The following is a 20757-nucleotide window of genomic DNA, read 5'->3' on the forward strand; positions in this document are numbered from 1 at the left end:
TCCAAAGCGACTTACAGAGGAGGACATAAGCTGAGTCAGCTTATAAAGACGAGGAAAGAACCAATAATGATATATATACCAACAATGATCTTCTGTAATTTTACGATAAACCTGAAAACACCTTTGTGTTACCAAGGGTTCAAATCTTTCAGCCAGGAAAGAACTGGACCTGATGACAAAGTGGCTTGGAGCATAATCGTCAAAACAGGCAAAGAGAATTTGTGCAGTGCATGTCCTCAAACCCACAGCAGGCATCAGCATGGTTTGGCAACATCTTGAAGAGTGTTATGATACAGTCACCGAAGATGCACTGTACAGCAAGATTGAAGACACTTTCTGAGGCTGGCCAATAGAGAAAGCTGTGAAAGCTAATATTACACTACTTTTTTGCCCCTGAAAAAAAGGGGGAAAACAAAACCCAAAAGAGGAAACAAGACTTGAGTAAAACGGCTTTGAGTGTTAACTGGCTGTCTAGCTTTGCACAAGAGTACAAGAGTATGTGCTGCAAGGGCAGTACAAACATTTTTTTATTTTTTGAAAACCTTTAAATATGTGTCAACGGTTTCAGTTCCATGATGTAAGTCAAACATGAAAAGCAGTAGTTAATATGTTCTAAAGTCATTTTCATGTCATGTCAGTACTAACAAGACTTAATACATTTTTTCTCACCTAATTAAAAAAAACACACGTCTGGGCTTGCACTGTGCAGGATGGTGCTGAAAAGAGCTGTGCATACTGAAATAGGGATGGAACAGAGTGCAGTTCTGTAATTTAAAGAAATAAATTAACTAATTAAGACCATTTATTTTAAAAGAAACTACCAGGATTATTTCATATAATGATGTTGTCAAAAGTGCTAAAAGCTTAATTTTAGAACTCAGGTTAAACTGAATATGACAAAGTATATTATCAATTGACTTTAGGAGAAAACCCCTTTCATGTCATGCTGGTGTGAAAAGAAACAGGGTGAGAGGGTTTAAGCTGAGTGTTGATCTCTGGGGTTTCTCACCCTGAAGTACAGTCCCAACAGTCAACCCCCTCCTCCTCTCCCTTTTAGATATACACGGATGTCTTTCCTCACCAATGTGTGCAAAATACCCACTCTCTTTTCACTCGAGAAGGGAGCAGGAGGGTGAGCTGAATTAATTTGGCACTTTCACCGCATATTTTAAAGGCACGGTCATTTTATGTACAAAAACAATTATTGCTGATGTTAAAATAAAAATAATAATTAAAAAAAAGAATGGAAAATCAGTTTCATTTTAGTTTGTGTATTTCCTGATCATGATCTTTTTTTGTGCTTTTCTCAGCAGCTGCTGGAGGCAGGAGTCATTTTATCTCAAACAGCTGACTGAATGTTCAAAGACAAAACCAACCAACAAACATAGGAAGGCAGCAGTTTGTGGTTTTAATCTTAAAATACAGAAAATCTTTAAGACCGGGTCTTTAATAAAGGTTAATTCTTCAACAAAACAGGTGCTTTCTCCAGTGATTTCTCCAGAAATTATGGAAATCTTATCAAGACCAGCTAATAAGATTGCAATTAAACCACTGACCCAATTTTATATCCCAAGGAACCAAAAAAAAAAAACCTTCAATTGAAACTGTCCCTCATGTTGCTTTGGACTTCCATTGTGAACTATGTGAAACAGTCATGTAGATAATAATTTAAAAAATGCCCACTGGAGGATAGTCCATAGCCAAATACTGTATATAAAGATGAAATAAATGGGTCAGAGATCTGGTTGTGCCCCATTTATCAGTGAATTAAATCATGTGTGGTGCTTTTGTGGAATTTCTAATTGTGGAGTCACAATGGCACTGCATCTATGTGGAAGAGAAAAAGGACGACCGTGGTCAAGGTGGATGGATTTGGACAATATAATCACCATAAAGAGCAGTGTAGTGTGCAATGAGCAACAGGAAGAAAAGCACATTCAGGTTTTTAATGTCATGTAAATGACCTCAAAAACAGCAAACTGAAAGACAACACTGTTTAATGATACAGAAAGTTGTGTATCATCTGCATGGCAGAGTATAGACATGAGATCCCTTTTTATTTTCTTTTTTAAAATAATCATCAAACATAACATCTCAGACAATGTTGTTGTGGTACAAAAAGCCTCATTTATCTATTTACATGGTAAACCTCAAATATTTTCTCATTTACACTATAAACAATGTTTAAAATCACTTAACATTTTTTAAACTGTACATATGTTTTGCTCACTGCTGTGTATATCATGGAGTTATGCTTAATATAAGCAGGTTAAAATTAATTTTGGCTCACAAACATTAAAATATATATTGTTCCTGCTATGCTGAATAAAAACATCTGGACTTTAAAGGAAAAATCTACCAAAATTTCTAGGTAATTTATTTAAAACAGAACACAAAGTCTCTGTTCTTATTATTACCAACTGATGTTATTTAGGGTTAAATCTTCCTTTAAGTCACAGCAGATTATATATCCCCAGACAACATGTCATGCTCCAAACTTGCAGAGACACTTCCATCAGAGGGATGGAGGAGTCACAGGAGTCCAGGCTGAAGGTAGTCGCCCATGTGGTGACCCTGTGTCATACTGAGTTGCGTCATGCACTTCTGCAGCTGTGCCGTTGTCGTACATGGGAGAGCCAGAGGATGGCACTGTGACTGAGTGAGACAGGCTGGGGTAGTGGCTGCTGGAACCTCGAAGGAACTGAGAGCTCAGGCCGTTGTTTATCCCACCATTCTGGGACACAGGCGTCAGTGGCGAGTTACTCACAGACCACAGACTGGTGTACTGACTGTATAGAGACATGGAGCATAGACAATAAGTTGATTTATGCTGTAGTAATATTTTTGAATTTTGGCTTTCACCAGAAAAAAAGAATATGAATCTTCTGTTCATATATGGTGAGAAACTTTCTTTTTTTTTTTTAAGATTATTTTTTTGGTCTTTTCAAACTTTATCTCTGATAGAGACAGCTGAAGAGTGACAGGAATGCAGGGAGAGAGAGACAGGGAATGACATGCAGGAAAGAGCCACAGGTCAGACTCAAACCCTGGGCTTCCACACCAGGGACTGAGCCTTCGCCCATGGGGCGGCTGCTCTACTAACTGAGCTAAATACCGTCCCAAGAAACCTTTTTTTTTTTTAAATAGACGTCTTACTCAATTGTGCTTAAAAACAAGAAATGTAAAAGAATACTGGACTTGTATAGTTACTTTTCCCACAGACATCTGACATATAACCAAGCTTTATTTGATCTTTTGGCTCATATGTTAGTCTCTTCCTATCTTGGCCTAGTTATTGAGTTTACTGTTTGTATGTTTATCTTATTATTTGCATGTCTAACTTATTATTTTATCCCAACTTGCACCAGTAATACTTGAATCTCCTAGCGCCTTGATATCTAACTTTTTAGAGCTATTCTGTTCCTGTCCTGCAATAAAAAAAGATGGACACAGCTTGCATAAGATTTGCCAGCACCTAGATTTAAAAACTTTCCCGTATGTGTCATCTGCTTTGTGTTTGTAAGTCATTCTGTTATGTGTTGAGTTGATGCAATAAAAACAAAGAGGAAGTACACAAACCTCGAGTTGGTACCAGAGGTGGAATTGTGGGCCACAGGCATCATGCTTGAGTGTGTTGGCATCTGTAGACCGGACCAGTTATCGTGGCTTGAGAGCATTGATAGACAGGCTGATGAGTTGTCGGAGTAACTGACTGCAACACAAACAGAGGCACTGGGGTTTAGTGGGCAAACACTAGATAAATTCATAAATCACATAATTTATCACTAAATCTGTTGTTTTCTTAGCATAAATCAGGACTTCTTATGCCTCTGATATCAGCATGACAGTTAAAGGTGTGAATATTGTCCCCATACATTCCTCGTCTGAAGCCCAACCATTTACAGCTCTGTGGCTCCACTCACACAAAAGCCAGAGGAATGCTAAACATCCCACGCTCAGCAACATTTGTTTGAGTTTCTTGTTAATAGCCAGGGAGGAAGTGGTGTAATTCCTGGATGCATGAAGGTAAAAGTTGGAGGAGGACACTCACTGGGCGAGTTGGTCCGATGGGCATAGGGACTGGTGTAGGGGGCAGAGCGGTGGTTTCTCAGGGTGGAGTAGCGCTCACAGCCGTGGGACGGCGAGAGGGAGATGGGACTCCCAAATTGACTGTGAGGGCTGGCAGGTGGGCAGAGAGATCCTGTGTTTGGAATAAACCAACCACCTACTGGTTCCACAGATGAGAAGAGACATGATGGAAACTTATGAGCAAACTTTAGCTTACAAAGTGTGAGATGAAGTCAAATCAAAGGTTAATTTGCAAAAAACAGATATATTTTATTCATTTTCCTAACTTCAATATCAGCATGCATTAACCCACACAGCTCGTGTTTATTAAATTTAAGAACGACATGTATGAACTCTTCAAAGTAATGTGATACTTACATTGAGAGTAAGTCGACTGCTGGTTCTCACTGGAATCTTCTTGTATTTCTTTATTATCACTTCTAAAAAAAATTAAATGTTTGATGAGATACGGAACATGTTTTACCCAAATTCTTACATGTGATCTTCTAATGAAAACAAAGTGTATTCTTACCTGTCCTTTGCATCTAGGAAAGCCTTGGCAAAAGGGTTGTACTTTATTTTAAGAGCAGTTATCTAAAATTCAGACATAAACATAATTAGGATTATAGGATTATCACTAATTAACTAAAAGCTGTGCGTAAATTCTGTGCGTAAATTACGCATACATTTTACGCACATACCAGAAACATTATTGTTACATCATTTTTTAAAATTAAAAATCCTTTTTTAAATCAGATTTTCATTTTAGAAATATTTGATTGCCCACCTCTTCGTTTTGGTATGCTGTTACTGCGATGAACTGTGTCTCTGGGAACGAGTGACTGGTGATCATCCTCCTCGGGCCTCCAACCCGCACTATATGGATGCGTGGCTCGTACTTGTGTAGGGAATTTAACATTATCTGAAAAACAGCACGAGGATGGTCATTTTTTATAGTCTAGTAATGATTCTTATATGTATTTTATTTTGAAATAAAATCATGGAATCTAAAAAAGAACACGGAAGAGACCGAAATGTTTTTATCTGAAGAAAAATATAATATTATCCTCGCCTCTCCTCTTCGTACCTGACCTCCTCCGTTGAGTTTATTGGTGAGTTTAACTTTACTGAAGGAGACGGGAGCTTTCATCCAGTGCGCACCGAAGTTTGGAGAGTCCGGATGGATGTACACACAGCTCGGAGTCTGAGGCTCAGGTTTGCCACCAGGGACCCACTCCCCGTTCACATATTTCCACCTGTGGTTATCCGCAGATACGAAGTCCAGCAGAAAAGAATACATGGCGTTTGGGTCCAATCCGGACACGTTCACTTTCAGCACCGGAAACATGCGCCTTGATAGAAAAGAAAAAAAAACTTGAATTAATATTTTAAAGCGCTATATTTTATTTGTATCTGTCTGACTGTTTGTGTGCATTTACCTGCCATTCTTTGTAACAATCATTTCATTTGTAAGAGTCTTAAATTTTTGCCAAAGCTCGTTCTCATCCAAGGACACTTTTAGTTCCTTCTCCGTGGGGTCGCCCTTCTCGCTGCCGGCCTGCAGCTCACTCTCCACTGCACTGAGGAGGTGGTCCACCCGGTACTGACCGGCCTTTCCAGGACACTCGTCGGCGCCTGTGGCCATCCTGTCCAACAGCTCCAGGGCTGAATAGTTGCAATCACACCTCTTATTGAAAAAACAATCTGCTCCTGGATCTCCTCCCTGTTCTTGCGCCTCCACAAAGACAAGCAGCTATCTCAGGACGTCGGGAACATCTCCCAAATATATAGGCCGAAGAGAAGCTCCATCTTCTGTTTGGAGCAGAGATGGTTGGCTCATCTCCCCTTTGATCTATGCGGGCTTGTCACTGATTGGCTGGGAGCGGCCATATCCTCGAGGTCCGCAGGATGACAGCGTTTTGAATAAAGCAGTTTAACCTACTTTATTACATCAACCTGTAAATATTGACACTTAGATCAAAGCCACACATGCAGAGACAAGACCACTATAGGCTGACCAAGGTTGGTCTTATAGGGGTCTTAATCCAAGGGGGCCCCAGGATTTTTTAATGAGAATTTTTATGATAAAAAACTTTAATTTTAGTCAGTTTAGAACATTTAATTTCATTCAGAAACCTGGAACCTTATCAGTCACACATTAGTGTGGACTTCTTCTAATATCATTAATGACTGAATTAATAAATAACATAAACAGATGAAAACTTACACTCAAGTGCAACAACCACATCCATAATAACTTTATTGCAAATCTTAACAGCTAGTCACTTTAAAAACAAAGTGTAAACAAAACATAATCACACATCAATTCTTATCACATTTCATATAGTTGATGATAGTATAACATTTATTTTGGAAAACCTACACATGTATAGGGAAATGTGATATATGACTAAAATCAACATTTGACGGTTTGAAATCTTTTAATAATCGGTCAAATATAATATAGTATTGTTGTTATAAAACTATATATGCAATAGTAGTTGGTCATAATTGCATATTGCCCATAATGAGATGCTACGGTGGTGATATCTTCACTGATCTGAGTCTTCTTTATAGTTTCTCCACAGCTTAAACCCACGGTCAATTATCTTAAAAGAGAACAGAAAATTACATTTTAAAAAATACAATCTTTATAAAAACTAAATAAATCTGAGAAATGATTTTACCTCTACATGTTTTTGTTGGCACACATCTTCAATAGATAAGGGATCAGGTGTTTTAGGGAAGCACACTGCTGTGTCCCAAACCTGAGTCTCAAAACATCTGTGGCTGCCAAATGCCAAGGAAAAATCAGCTTTTTGTCTCCAACTAATAAGTAAAGAATAAAAAAATTAGAAAAGTAAGGTTATGTATCGTGCTTGTTTGTTTTTATTCACCTGGCTGAGGTCAATCTGCTCAGCTGTTGGGGACATGAAGGTCGGTCATCCTGGACACTTCCTTGATGTTTCGGTGAGCAGAGAGGTGGCCAGTTGGCTTGACTTGTTTTCTCTTGTTTGGAGTCGATGACTGGAAGCAGCTACGGAAGAACAAGAACGGAAAAAAATCTCTCACTGATAACTCAGGAAACATATGAAGTGATTTACATCCAAACATGTCATGCAGCAGTGTCATGCTCACAAATAACTACTGTATGCCGGTAATTTTATTCTGTGTGACCAGTTGCCATGGTGGCCTCCAAAGAAAAAACACAAACGTTAAAGGCAGATAGTGTGTGACAGCTACGTGTTAGCTTCCATAGAGCTCTGTGGTGTTGTGTTGTGTTGTGGCTGGTTTGTGTTACTAACCAAATCGTGGTCTCCTCGCTCCTCCTGCCAGCACAGTGAGTCTGTCTGCCTGTCCAACAGTCTGGACCAGAGTTCACAGCAAGCAGAGAAAAACAAACTTCACTCAAGTTAAAAAGCAGTTGAAAGACTCCTTGAATGTGCTTCTGATCTCCTGTCTCCTTGTTGGTAATAAAAACTAATTCTGAACTTATAGAAAAAGGTGAAATCATCCATTCAGTTCATCGCTTTCTTAATGTTTCTGCTTGTTTGCTTAATTACTAACCTTTTGGAGAAAGCCATGTTGGCTAAACAAAGATCATGCATTTCTCTCAACCGTCTCATGTAAATCTCAGCTTTCCTGCTCTTCTCAGGAATCTCAGGGATAATCTGAATTGAGGAAAATGGAAATAGGATAGAATTGGATAGAAATCATGAGCCTTTCCATGTGTTCATCTGTGCATGGCTACCACACACTGCAACTAAAAGAGGCAACATTAATGGCTGACCTACCAAATCAGGCATCTTGCTCTGGAAGTTCCTCATAAAGTTAGGCTGTAGGGTTGCAAATGTGCGAGCTTTCATCTGTGGGTGGCACATATTACATTCATCTATCATTTCCTTGTTCATTAATCATTTTATAATTTAAAAAGAGACACATCCCTTTGTATACGAGCTGAGCTAACCATGGGGTAAAAGTCAGAGGTGTCATAGCCAGTGTCATTTCCCACAGTCCTAGTGTCCCATTTGGCGCCTCTCTCTCCTCTTCCAACACCCCACCTAGCGCTAACTGTCACACTAGGCCACTTCCTGATGTGGGACTGTGGCACTGTGAATTAATGTTATTGATCTATATGGCGCCACATACTGTAAATCTCAGAGCTTATTGTCCCACTCCTCATGCAGGTGCAACTCTGTAAACCTCAGGGAAGACATTCAGGTCTGTATTCATTTTTGTTATCCTCACTTAAACCGTAAAGGACCATAACACAAATTTGCACGTTTTAACTCCAGGCCACAAAAAATAAATAAATAAATAAATAGAAATACACTGAAATATCTAACGCACTTTGGAAAACACTCGGCAGTCATATAAACTATACATAATTTGTAGTAAAGGGGTTAAAAGAAGCATTGATGCACTGGTATTTTCTTTAATTTATTCTCTTGAACCTATTACACAAATATAGTACACAAATTTGTTTGTACATATCAACACTGCCAACTTGCTGTATATACGTCTGTACAATATATTTTATTTTATCGTATTTACTATTGCTTTTTTGATATTTTATTATGTATATTTTGCTTTATAGTATATTTTTATTCTTTGTTGTCACTTGTCACTTTGTGTAATGTTGCTGCTGCACTATAATTTCCCAGCTTGGGATAAATAAAGTATATCTATCTATCTATCTATCTATCTATCTATCTATCTATCTATCTATCTATCTATCTATCTATCTATCTATAGTAGAATAAATAATTAGAAATGATGAGCTAACACCTCAAAACGAAGGTATAGAGTGATTGGACGTGTATTTGAGGTAACCAAGAAAGTAGAGCAGAAGTACACGTAATCAAAACCTTTACAACACCTTTATTCTTTCAGTTTTCAGGAAAATTGACAGCCTGATGATAAGACAAGTGTGGTGGTTGTCTCCTGACAAGCTCCCTCACATGCTGTTTGTACTATAGGTGCCTCACAAACACTCAAAGTCTGAACCCTGGATCGAAACCCTAGGATGTCAGCGGGGGTGACAGGCCTCTCCGGCAGTGGAGGGTCTGAGATGGCGTTACGGAGCTGCGGTGAGTAATGCTCCTGCATGCCTGCTGGCTTTGACCAGCCTTGTGTGACCACTGTTTGCCTACCCCTTCTCTCCCTCCAGCCAGGCTCACCCTCTGTTTGCTCAGGCTCATTTTGACACTGAGGTGAGAGAAAAATGAGTCCTGCGTGCTTGTCCGTATACGCTCACCTCAGCACCTGAACATAACCTCAGCTGTATTCTCACTTTAGCAGCTTCTCACCTGATCTCTGAGATCACTGTGAAGATCCGATATAATGCCTTTACCATCTTTCTAAAATATTCCTTTTCTGCCCTCTTTAAAGCATTTGTTGAGCTATAAACATGGTGAGCCTTTTCACTGACACAAAGCCAAGTTATATATAAGTTATATATGTGATTTATTCTCTCTCTCTCAAAAAAAAATCTATATTAATTAGATGTTTATAGTCAAATGAGAAGATAGATGTTACTCTCATGTAACTAGTGCCAGCAGCCAGGTAGCTTAGCTCAGCATTGTGGGGAAACAAGGGGAAAAACCTAGACTTACTCTTTTCAAAGGTAACACATTCTGCCAAGCACCTCTAAAAGTCACAAATTATCATATTTCCTAAAATGTCGAAGTATTCTTTTGATATTTCGTTTGTTGCGTATACAGTTTTACCGGGAGATAAATCTGACATGGATGAATGAATGAATGAATTTGAGCTGAAAGGAAAGCTAAGCTCGACACAGAGAGAATAGTTATATTATTTAGGTCCACAATAATACATCTTGCTACTGAGTTTATTCTCAGTGTGTGTTTATATTTTTGAGGATGCATCTGGGTGGTCATTGGTCCAGGTGTGTTTGCCTCTCACTGCGCTTGTTAAGTGGGACTACAGCCCCTGTGGTTTTGACACTAACCTTGGGAAATCCATCCTTTTCCTGGCTGCCACTGAAGATCAGCTCCCCCGAACTCGCCCCTGAATCAGAACCTTGCTCTAACAACCTACACACACACACACACACACACACACACACACACACACACACACACACACACACACACACACACACACACACAAACAAAGAGTCAGTTTTGCAGCTAAAAGAGCAAAAGACCATGTACAGGAAATTGTAATTTAACCTCATGGATAATGATTTAAGGAAACTAGTGTCGACCCTTTACACTTCAATCAAAAACATCTTTATCGTCTGGTCAACTTGCTTGCAGCTGTGATGTGTGACCTGCACACAAAATGTCGGGTTGTTAATATATTCCTAATGGTGTGCTACTTCTCAAGAGCAGCCATAGTGTGGTGCAGCTCACACCCAATAACACTGCGCACTCGGGTGACAACACACTTTGTCTGCTGGGTGCAAACTGGCTCCACAGAAGACTCCTGAGCAAGGCAGCGTTTACTCACAGGGCAGTGCAGCAGGTAACAGATCTATACAAACCCCACGGGCTGCACAGGATGCAGGTGGAGGAATGAGGATGTGGACCTGTGCACTTATGTACAATGTTAGTGCTGACGTGTTGACAGGTGTCTCTGCAGAAGCTTGACTATGAAAAACTCTGATAACTTGTTAAAAATGTTGCCTAGCAGGATCCTACAAAATAAGAGGCCACTAGACCAGCCCACACTTATGTGCATTTTCCACTCATTGAAATCAGTTTATAGTAATAGGCATGGTATGTTCTGGTCAATCTAATTTTGCAGAACTCTAATGCATACTTGTGAAATTCAACATGTTGAAGAGACCATGACCAGATGGCCACAAAGATAGCAAATTACTGCCTCAACTGTCCAATAAATCATAGCAGCTAATAATAAACATATAAATAGCCACAAAGGAGGACAGATTGGATGAACTGGCTCATAACTTAAAAACATAAACAAGGACTTTGCAGACTCCGTATTTTGGCTTCAGCTTTAATTGCTTTTATTTTGGGTATTTCTTATGGATGTGGGGAATGTGCCTATGGCACAGCCGGGTTGGAGGTGCAGGAGGGGCCGCTGTCTCGCCATGTTTGTCTGTGGAGCGGTGAGATTTCACACTGATGGAGGACTTGTCAACGCAAAGCCTTCACTCGCCTTCTTACTAAGCTCCTAATGTCCCCAAGCCAATGTGCTGTTTGACAGTGGCAACCTTGTAGTAACATCATACATGCTCCTTCTAAACAGAGTTCAGCCCTAATTAACAACAAGGCTGACAGTGGTCTGTTATACATTCACAACATGTGAACACAAAGGACGCTGAGGGTGATATGAGCAGGTGCAACAATTTAAAGTGGAGCTGTACATCACATTGGAGTGAAAGCAAAAGCAGTATGATTAGTGAAATGTAATAGCAAGTTGTGTGTTAAGAGGCAGAATGGGGCAAAATATTTTTTTTATGTGGAATACATCGATCAGTGCTTTCAAGGAAATACTTTATTCATCACTTACAATCTTCAACTATAAAAGGTTAAATTATCTGACGAATATGCGTCACTGCTAAGATTTCAAAGTTGAGACAAGGGAAATATTTTTAAAATACTGAAACGGCTGAGATACAATTACTGAAAGAAGTTGAAGCATTTAAACTGAATGTGGTGAAACAAGCTGAATGGGATTGAAGTATCAACTGAAGTGTTGAAACATAAGTTGATATTAGGTGAAAAACTGAGCTGGATAAGTCAGTTGATGTTAAAAATGTCCAGAACAAAGTTAACCACAATATAACTCAAAGTCTAACAGGCTCTCAGATGATCTCTGCCACTTTTTGGTAAATGGAGCCCTGTTTGCCTGAAAGCCCATAAAGCTTTAAATGAGAAGAAACTCTCCAAACAGTTCAACATCTGCCGGCAGTCCTGGCATGAAGTGACACCACTGGCCCAATTGCTATATCTCTTTTGTAGTGGACATAATTACGACATTTTCCCCTGGATGATGTTTGTTAGAGTCAAAGCGGCCGTCCGAGGAGGTGAGTTTCCACAACACCAGGGTCAGATTGTGTTTGGTCATCTCACTTCTACGTGAGTAATCAGCTCTCTCTTCCAGGAGGGTCCATGCTAAACAAGCCTCCAGTGGAGTCGGTGTTTGTTCTTTAAGACAGCGCAAACAGAGATCCAGAGTATTCACAGATTTAGACTCTGCAGCTGAGTAACATCTTCCTGCCTCCCAACCCGTCTTTGACACATAAAATCTCAGACTTAGGTCCTCAGATATACAGAAACAGATGAACAGATGGACATTTTATTCTGCCTCATATTGTTGTCAAAAAAACTAAAGTCAGTTATTGTTTCACTTCATGGATTGATGTTGCCAATGTGCAGATTTCTGTTTCCTTCAGAAAGTGCAGCCTTATATTTAAGGTACAGACAAGAGAGTGGTATCAATCTTCTCATCTAACTCTCAGCAAGAAAGCAAATAAGCTTACTTCCCAAAATGTTGAGCTATTGCTTTAAAAAAAACTGAATGTTGCAGTTATTAAATAATAATGATCGATGTTAAAAGGTACTTTAAAAAAATGGAGAATTAGATGAATCCGGTGTCCTTTTGAAACTGGTTGTGAAGTGAAGAGAGACATCTGAGAGACTGTATGAACAAAGTGTCAAATCTAAAACAAACTTAGGCTTATTTCAATGTTGTTTCCACCTGGAATGGGCGATGTGGTCCTTGTGTCCTCCATTCACAGCAGTGGAGGGATGTTTCTCTGACATCTTGTATTTAGTCATCGAATCAGCTGCAGATCTGCTTTCCAGCACTGCTGACATCAACATACAAACAAATTACATTTACTGTTTTTTCCACAATACATCTAGAAATACTTTTTTTTAATATCAAAATGTGACTCAACTCTTTTTCCTGACGTCTTCCAGACTTTTAAGCAGCTGTGATGGGTGACGGCTATATTTGATGCACCTATAGAAGTCCTCCAAGTCGTGGTGGGTTTTCAGATGTCCGCGCTCAGCTAACTGCTTCTGGAGGTCAAAGATCTCAGAAAAGTGATAAAATGACAGAACACTTTAATGACTATCATAGTGATGGATGAAATGTGAAAAGTCTGTCAGTGACAGAATAGATTAGAGTCAGGTGTTTTGTTCATGTGTTTTGGTTCTGGGACAAGACCTACCAGGTAATAGCTGGTTTTGGGGATGGACTTCAGGTATGAGTCATTGTGCTGCAGTTTGGAGAAGGCCAACTTCCTTTGTTTCTGAGAAAAGAAGGAGGCAGACAGACAGGCAGAGAAGGTCAGAGACAGAGTTGTGGGAATGGAGATTTAAAGTGAGCCTCCCTTGTTTCAGGGGCTGGGAAACAGAGCACACAGAACAAATGAGAAGTAAACACACAGCCACAGGAAGCCATTAACTGCAGCAAGGACCAATTAGGCCCCAGCAGGTGTTCTTGCCTTTGCCTGCTTTGGTTCTGCCTCACCTCTGTGTCTATGACGGAGCCTCCCGATCTGAGCTGAGGAAACAACGGGTAGTTTCATTTGCTCAGCAATTTGAAGCAAAGGATTCCTACTGGAGGGCCTCTAAAGTCCTTTATTGTGCTTTCTTTGTCTCCTCAACCAAGTGCAAGTCATTAGAGAGGACAATTACATCCTCCTGAAGAAGCTCAGCTTTTACAGGAGGGGAAGATAAGACAGGATCTCTCTCATGTTAGACCCCCTTTATGCAGACGCTCTCTGAAGCTTATTGCTCTTTTCACACCCAGTCAGAACAGAGACAAGACAGTCAAAATCAAAGTCAATCACTCAAAGGACATATGAGAGCAAAAACAGGTAATAACAATAATTAGAATCTTATAAATAACTAAATACCTAATTGTGAAATGTCACCATTACGAAACACTGTTGATAGATACATACTACTGAAGTCATAGCACTGACATATTTTATGTTGAGAATTACTTTCTAGTGGTGTAATTCGAGTTTAGCAGAAAATTAGTGCCCAGTGTTCAAAAGACATTATTTAAAGCATCTATAAACGATATTTTTGACAATGTATCAACTGACAAAGTAGAAACTATGTGAAAGGGGTCGCTCATATTGCTAAACGTACAGAAAATTATCGGCTGAATCTGCAGCTCCTATCAGCTTATAGCAACTTTCAGCTTATTGTTTAGCTGCAGCTGTCTTGGTTTACCCACACTGTTCTCATAGTGTTGATTTTTAGTGAAGCAGGCAGCTGTTTCCAGAAAAAAAAGCTCTAAAAACCCACTGTGTGTAAATAAGCAACTGTTCATCATATCAGCTTAAAAATTCTTTTTTTTTTTATGTAAAAATTTAATCAAGTCTAACAAGTGGGAAATTAAAATAAAATGTGATGACAAAACTTTGAACATCTGGGATAATATGATGAACCAAAAACACTCAAACATCACTTGCAAATGATTTGTTTCATCTGCATTAGGCTAACATTTGACTGATGTTCATACAATATTTGTTACTGAAGTCGCATACTGACTGTGCAGAACAAAAAGACTCACAGGACTAAGTTGTTAACTGTGGTTGTTAAATGTTTTAATGATATGCATGTCACGTTAGGAGAAAGGAGAAAGTGAAGGTGTCGTAGTCAAAACGGGGAGGCTTTGATTTGCAGGGTTGTGTATTTGAACCCAGACAAAGCGTAGTGCTGTGATAGGCAAATAGTAGCCAGTGGACCAAAGCTGGCCCTCCAGCAAAAAATATTTGAGCTCTTGACAAACTTTTTCCTGTGTAACTACATGGTTTTTGTAAATCACAATAAACATGACAATGCTACATTTAATACTGCCCCCACATGAACGGCGACATGCAAAGCACAACTGGACCAGGCTATTTGAGCATGGTGCTGGAATGACAAACACAAGCAAACAGAAATACTATACAACAACAGTAATTTAAATAGACGACTATTTTCTCTAAGTGCTTAACCTATAAATTACTAATAAAACATCTCTATACCTTCACATATGAGCTGTTTTGTGCCATGAATGTTAACATCATCTCCTGTAAGTCACTTACTTATGGTTAAAAAAAACAAAAACAAAGAAAGAAGGGAAAAAAACAATAGCCTACGAATTTAATATATTGAAGATATAATCTGTAATAAATAATATTTGAACAATGAGAAATCTTTCATTGTCATTGTGACAACATGCCCTCAGTTTTCCACAGTTAAGATTTACCTGCTTAGTTTCACTCTCTGACTTTGCTCTGGATGCCTCATATCTCTGCTGCAGCTCTAATCTTTGTGAGTGGACCTTGTCTCTGAGCAAGGCAGCATAGCGGTGATAGAGAGAATCTCGAAGACGGTGCATGTTCCTGTAGGCCTCTAGATGGCGCTGGAGGATAGACAAAGAAAATGAGGAAGTGACGGGGAGCTAAAAAAGGAGCACCTGAGTTCCAGTACTGACTACAGATAAGAAGTGATGAAAGTATTGATTACTCATCAAAAATCAGTGGGTATTTTATTCCACACACACAGAATAAGTGCTGACAATAAAAGTGACTTATATCATTGATACTACAGTGTTTATCAACCTGCTCCAGTTGAGCCTGATGCCGGGCCCTGGCCTCTTGGTCTAGGTCTGGACTGTCATCTTGGATTGCCTTCCTCCTCCATGGCTCAGCTTTGGCTTCATCCCTTGCCTATCAACAGTAAAAACCCAATTTAGATGCTGTGGGAGTGAATCAGTCAGCTTGCCTGAAGATTAAAAAAAGAATGCACTTTTAGTAATCCCTCTCGTCTGCCAAGAGCAAACTCCCACACGACAGCCTGACATTGTGTTCTTGCAATGCCCGGCCAAAGAAAAAGAATGATACGCAGGAGGAGGATGCCCACTTCCTCTTCTACACAGTCCTCAACGTTAATTCCTGATCTTCTGCAGAAAACAAATTTGTAAGACGATGATCTTCCTTAAACATATCACTGAGCTATGGTGCCCTAATTTGGTCCATATGGAGAATGATACCCAGCAAACGTCACAGGGGGATGTTTAAAGGACAGGTACATTTCAACTGTTACATCTTGAGGTAAATGTTGACTTGTCCCTGAAGAGTTAAGAGAAATTATAAGATGAAAAGGAAAATGTGGAGCATGTCACCAAAGAAATGCAAGGCTAATGGGAGTAGAAGCATGCCTGCCAAAGCAGATTAACGCCACATAAAAAAACAGAGCTACATGCTTCCTTTTTATAACCCTCAAATAAAGATTGAAACATGCTTGAGCTTTTATGGGAGGACTGTACTCTCTGATCTAAGTCTTCTCTCTGAGGTCAGCCTGTCTCTGGGAAATGCCTTGTTCTTAACAAGCTGCCACTGAATGACCACATTACTAAAGTTTATGGGCTGAGTCTGTACAGGAAGTGTCTTCTTTGTCTTTTCTCACAAAAGCTGCTGAGAATGCAGGATTTATCAGTTCTGTTGCCACAGCAATGGTGTCGCGGCAGAGCAGAGGACCTGCAGTTCTTTACTCTCACTGCTGTGTGCAAAGTGTCAGTGACGGGGCGAGAGGCAGCATCCATCTATGCTCCCTGCCACCATAAATCAGTGGAGGATAATGCAGCTGTCCTGCTGTACCACGTCATTCTGCTAGACAGTGATCATGATGCTGCCGTGAGGTGGACAGAAGCCTGCAGCCATTTCTTATTTCACTCCTGATCCAAAAAGGGAAGGCAGATGGGCCTGGTTGATTAGAGTCAGACAAAAATAGAAAAATAAAGACATTAGATGCTGCCTGCACAGTTTGTGGCAGAGGATGAAAACAAAAACAGAGCTGAAAAGAGAGACCTACAGCATGAGGTGGAGTTCACAACTCTGAATGGAAAAAAATCTTGAAGGACACTTTGGAGAAAGTGTTTCCACTTGTAACCAAGCCGACTGGCCCAACTGTTGCCAGCTCCAGCTTCTTTAAATTCTACTTTTCCTATTGAATACAAGTGTTTGAGCTGCTTCAGACAAAATAATGCAGTTCTCACCCCCCAGGACAGACACAGTCACGAATAGCCGGGCACCAGGCCTCAATCAGACACCGATGAATACCAGAGAGAGGCACATAAACAAGGCCACAATTGAAAATGACACAATAGGGGAGGATTACACAACTTTTGGTCACAGAGCCAACAGATAATATCATCACAGGGACCATGGAGAACTAAACGGGTCCTGGTACACACTGTACTGGCTCAGCCATGATTTCAGTCTGTAACATGTCACAATAAAAACACTTTGTCCCTCTGAATGGGAACATCTATTCAGGACAAGATGCTTTATTCTAGTAGCTTGTTCACACACATGACACAAACAAGAAATCTGTAATGTGATGCACCACAGCACAATAAAAACTTGTACCAGGACACATTTGATTAATCACTCTATGTTTATCTGTTCCTGAATAAAATGTCATGTCACAGGATAACAGCAGGATAAAACATGAAACTCTCAGTGCTGCTGTGTATGTAATTGAAAATACCTTTCTGACAACAGCTGGTAAGAAGGGTGCATCTGAAATAGAGGGCAGAGTGATGGATTGATGAAGGTCTTTGCGCTCAGATTTCATGGCAAATCCACTTTTGAGGACACCAGAACACTGAAAAAAAAAGAATGTAGGAATCCAAACTACTGAAAATGATTTGATAATAAAAATGTTGTGGAAAATATCTTACCAAAAGTTTTGCGGGAGCCTTTCAATCACGCTGTAATGTCTTCATCGTTACACTCCTCTATCCAACTTTAAAGAGTGTAAAACACTGGTTACCAAGTTACCGAGAACAATGCCAAGAGTTAAACCTCACTGTACACACAAAACACACACATTTTAAATGTGTTTGTGACCCTGCGTGAAAATTTAACATGCTCCAAGGCTTGTGTGTGCGCTTGCAGTTTCCCTCAACTGGTTTAATGATCAATACAATAATAAAAAAAATGTTTTGCAGCTGAAGGGAACCAAGACAGGAGCTAAAATTGTCTTCATGGCTTATGTTTGGTTTATCTGAAAACTGTTTCAAAGCCCTCGATTGGTCCAGCTGTTTCACCCTGAGTGGTTATTCGTTGCCACTTATGTAATAAAACATGGCTCTTTGTAGCTCAGTGAGCACCACATACTCATTCTCGTGAGTATGAGAATGTCAAGATGAAGCACTGGGGAATCCCATTGCTGTTAATCACATAGTTTTGACACTTAAAATGAAAATATCTCGGATTATGGTACCAACACTATCTATCTCTAGGAGCTACACACATTTTGTTTAACAGAACAAAAGTAAAGCAGACTGGAGGTAATTTCCTGAGGGGATCATGCACCTGGCCCCTACAGTACACTGGTCAACCCTGCTTAACAGGAAATCTAAGAAGCTTAGAACACTAATGCCCAAATGGCCCCAGGTAGCTACAGTGGCAACAAAGAGCTTTACTATACCATCTGAGATAAGTGTAAAATAAATCTGAATGACTGTAAATCAGCATTATGTAACAGAAATATGTAAGAGGCACAACACAAATGAGCTTTTAAAAGATTTAAAAGGGTCAGTGACACTTGCATCATTTTAAAAAAGGACATTTTACTTCAAATTTGACAGTACAAATATTTAGCAAATATTAAATACTGTACATCACTGATAAATCCCTACAAAGGATATAACCCTCTTTTTAGAGGAAACTTAAACAGTCCAGTTTGGTTTCCAGCAGCAGGCGCATATAAAGCCCTGTTGTTGACAGCTTATTGTTCTCCAACACAAAGGAACGGTTTCGCGTCCCTTTACGCAAAGCACTCTGCCAATCCACAGGCGCCCCACTGAAAACAAAAACCATGTGCAAAGGACGAGAATATTAAGGTATTCAGTTTAAACGTCAAAAAAGAAAAAGAAAAATTGGTTAGGCATTAAACTGGCAAAGCAACATCCCTGTGAACCATAAAAAGCACTGTTGGAAGAGCCACAGGCTGCAATTAAGCTTTAAAATGATTTTTGTTGTCAGATTTGCTCTTATTCTAATGCAATTTACTCTTATTTCATAATTTTAATACGTGTCTTTTTTGTGACATACATTTTTAGTAAATAATTCTTCAACAAGTCGACATTCCTCTGGAGGAAAGCGGTTTCTTTCCCCTTATTTCCAAACGCTTAATTTACAACACTCAAATTTAAGATGTCATTGCAGCAGGCATACACCGGTGCACACTTTTTCATGAGTCCATCATCTCTGTTCTCAGTCTGCTGCTGCAAAACGAAACATCAGAAGTCAGGTGTCAGCAGCTTTTAAGGTGCGGAAGTGCAGAAAGTTTGTCGACTTTTCCCAAAGCAGCGGCATTCTCCACCCCTTTGAGCCACTCTTTACATTTCCTCACAACAGTCTCATCCACGTCTCCATCCTCTTCTTCATACTCCACATCGTCGTACTTGTATTGATCATTCAAAAGAGATATTTTAACAATTGCGGTGATGTCCTGCTCGGTGCTTTCCGCTTTGGCGACAGGCGCGCAGCCTTTAGACCCACCGTGCGCCTTTTTGGATGGAAAAACTCGCCTGTGCCTAAAGTCCGCCGAGGCGCAACATTTCTGTTGCTTTGCCATCATCTGCTTTTCAAGATTTCGTTTTTGTATGACAAGAATGGCTTCGGGTGTGAGACTGAGTGTAAACTGAATCTCCTTCTTCCCTTCCTCTTTACCGTGGAGCTGTCTGGCGGAGTCCATGGAGCTGGAGCGCCTGACTCCTTCGGATGAGTCCTGAGGTTTGGGCACCGTCAGCCAGGAGGATTTTCCCTGGGATTCCTGGCCGACACCCGCCTTTTGAGTTGGGCTTTTGCTCTTCTCCTGTTGGGGCTTTCTCCCCAAGTTCCTTAAATTCGCTGATGTCCAAGAAATGGACTGCTTCTCCTTATCGGACCCCCCTTTCTCTCTGCCGGATTTGCTGGTGAGCTCAGTCTGAGGAGGCACTCCGCTGGCTTTCTTCTTCCCGAACAGTTCCCTGCCAGGAGATGAGATCCGCTGCTGCAGGCTGATAGGCGGAAAAGGCATTTTTGTGGCTGGAAGTGGTCAGGATATAAAAACGTGCAAATGTCCAAAGTGCAGATGAGGAAGCCCTGCGCAAAGCGACGAGCGGCGCTCTGCGGGCATTATCCAACAGCGAGGTTGGAGAGAGGCTGTAGTGCACCTGTTGTCCACACAAACTGGAGTTCAACTGGTGCACACAGATACACAGCCTGGCTGCTTTATGATGGAGCCGACAGGAAGGCGTGGTCAGGAGAAGCACCAAACAAAGCCACGAAAAAACGGTGGTGATGTCATGTCATAATTTCCAATAACTTCCTCAAGCGATGAGCCATATCCACCTCATGTTCCCTAAGTGTTTTCTCACAGCGCCTCTCTGCTGTTTTCCAGTCACACAGACAAGTCACACACACATAGTCAGGTTGTTTAAGAGATAATCAGCCTGAAAAATACTAATAATCTTCAGGAAATGATGATAGTGGTTTGATCATATTTTTAACCTTACATTTCATCAGGTTTGTAAAATGTGAGTAATTCCCCGCCTGTTTAAGACTGACTTTAACTGACTTTAAATTGACCAATAAATTGGAAATGAAGCAGGAAACAAAACTCAAATCTCAATGTTAACAAAATTGTACCGTAAAATTAAAAAAACACCCTTTTAAAACAAGTATAAACGTTG

General features: G+C 40.2%; 3 protein-coding genes across 6 annotated transcripts; all 3 read right to left on the bottom strand.

Moving 5' to 3' along the window:
* Positions 1-1614: 1614 nt before the first annotated feature.
* Positions 1615-5823, bottom strand: tbxtb (T-box transcription factor Tb). 3 transcript variants are annotated; one of them, XM_019270193.2, is made up of 9 exons: positions 5508-5822; positions 5156-5420; positions 4856-4990; positions 4601-4662; positions 4447-4508; positions 4052-4228; positions 3580-3712; positions 2499-2789; positions 1615-1827 (listed from the first exon to the last, which is right to left on the bottom strand). In XM_019270193.2, the coding sequence occupies exons 1-8, from the start codon at positions 5711-5713 to the stop codon at positions 2516-2518; spliced, it is 1314 nt and encodes a 437-aa protein (XP_019125738.2). In that variant the 5' UTR covers positions 5714-5822; the 3' UTR covers positions 1615-1827; positions 2499-2515. The 3 variants fall into 3 exon arrangements, with proteins under 3 accessions (XP_019125738.2, XP_027134244.1, XP_027134243.1); XM_027278443.1 differs by lacking the exon at positions 1615-1827 and having other exon boundaries at positions 1863-2789; positions 4052-4225; positions 5508-5823; XM_027278442.1 differs by lacking the exon at positions 1615-1827 and having other exon boundaries at positions 1863-2789.
* Positions 5824-6058: 235 nt separating this feature from the next.
* Positions 6059-17852, bottom strand: si:ch211-130h14.4 (uncharacterized). Of its 2 annotated transcripts, none has more exons than XM_019270192.2 (13): positions 17562-17852; positions 15632-15739; positions 15277-15432; positions 13238-13318; positions 12962-13100; positions 12760-12868; positions 10040-10124; positions 7863-7934; positions 7636-7739; positions 7374-7434; positions 6966-7105; positions 6756-6858; positions 6059-6677 (listed from the first exon to the last, which is right to left on the bottom strand). In XM_019270192.2, exons 1-13 carry the CDS (start codon positions 17646-17648, stop codon positions 6621-6623), a joined length of 1302 nt encoding a protein of 433 aa, XP_019125737.2. In that variant the 5' UTR covers positions 17649-17852; the 3' UTR covers positions 6059-6620. The 2 variants fall into 2 exon arrangements, with proteins under 2 accessions (XP_019125737.2, XP_019125736.2); XM_019270191.2 differs by having other exon boundaries at positions 6756-6897.
* A 738-nt stretch (positions 17853-18590) lies between these two features.
* prr18 (proline rich 18) lies at positions 18591-20565 on the bottom strand. Its single transcript, XM_019270194.2, has one exon. It carries the CDS (start codon positions 20100-20102, stop codon positions 19335-19337), a length of 768 nt encoding a protein of 255 aa, XP_019125739.1. The 5' UTR covers positions 20103-20565; the 3' UTR covers positions 18591-19334.
* Between the last annotated feature and the right edge of the window lie 192 nt (positions 20566-20757).

The sequence above is a fragment of the Larimichthys crocea genome, chromosome III, assembly GCF_000972845.2.
Source record: "Larimichthys crocea isolate SSNF chromosome III, L_crocea_2.0, whole genome shotgun sequence".
NCBI lineage: Eukaryota > Metazoa > Chordata > Actinopteri > Sciaenidae > Larimichthys > Larimichthys crocea.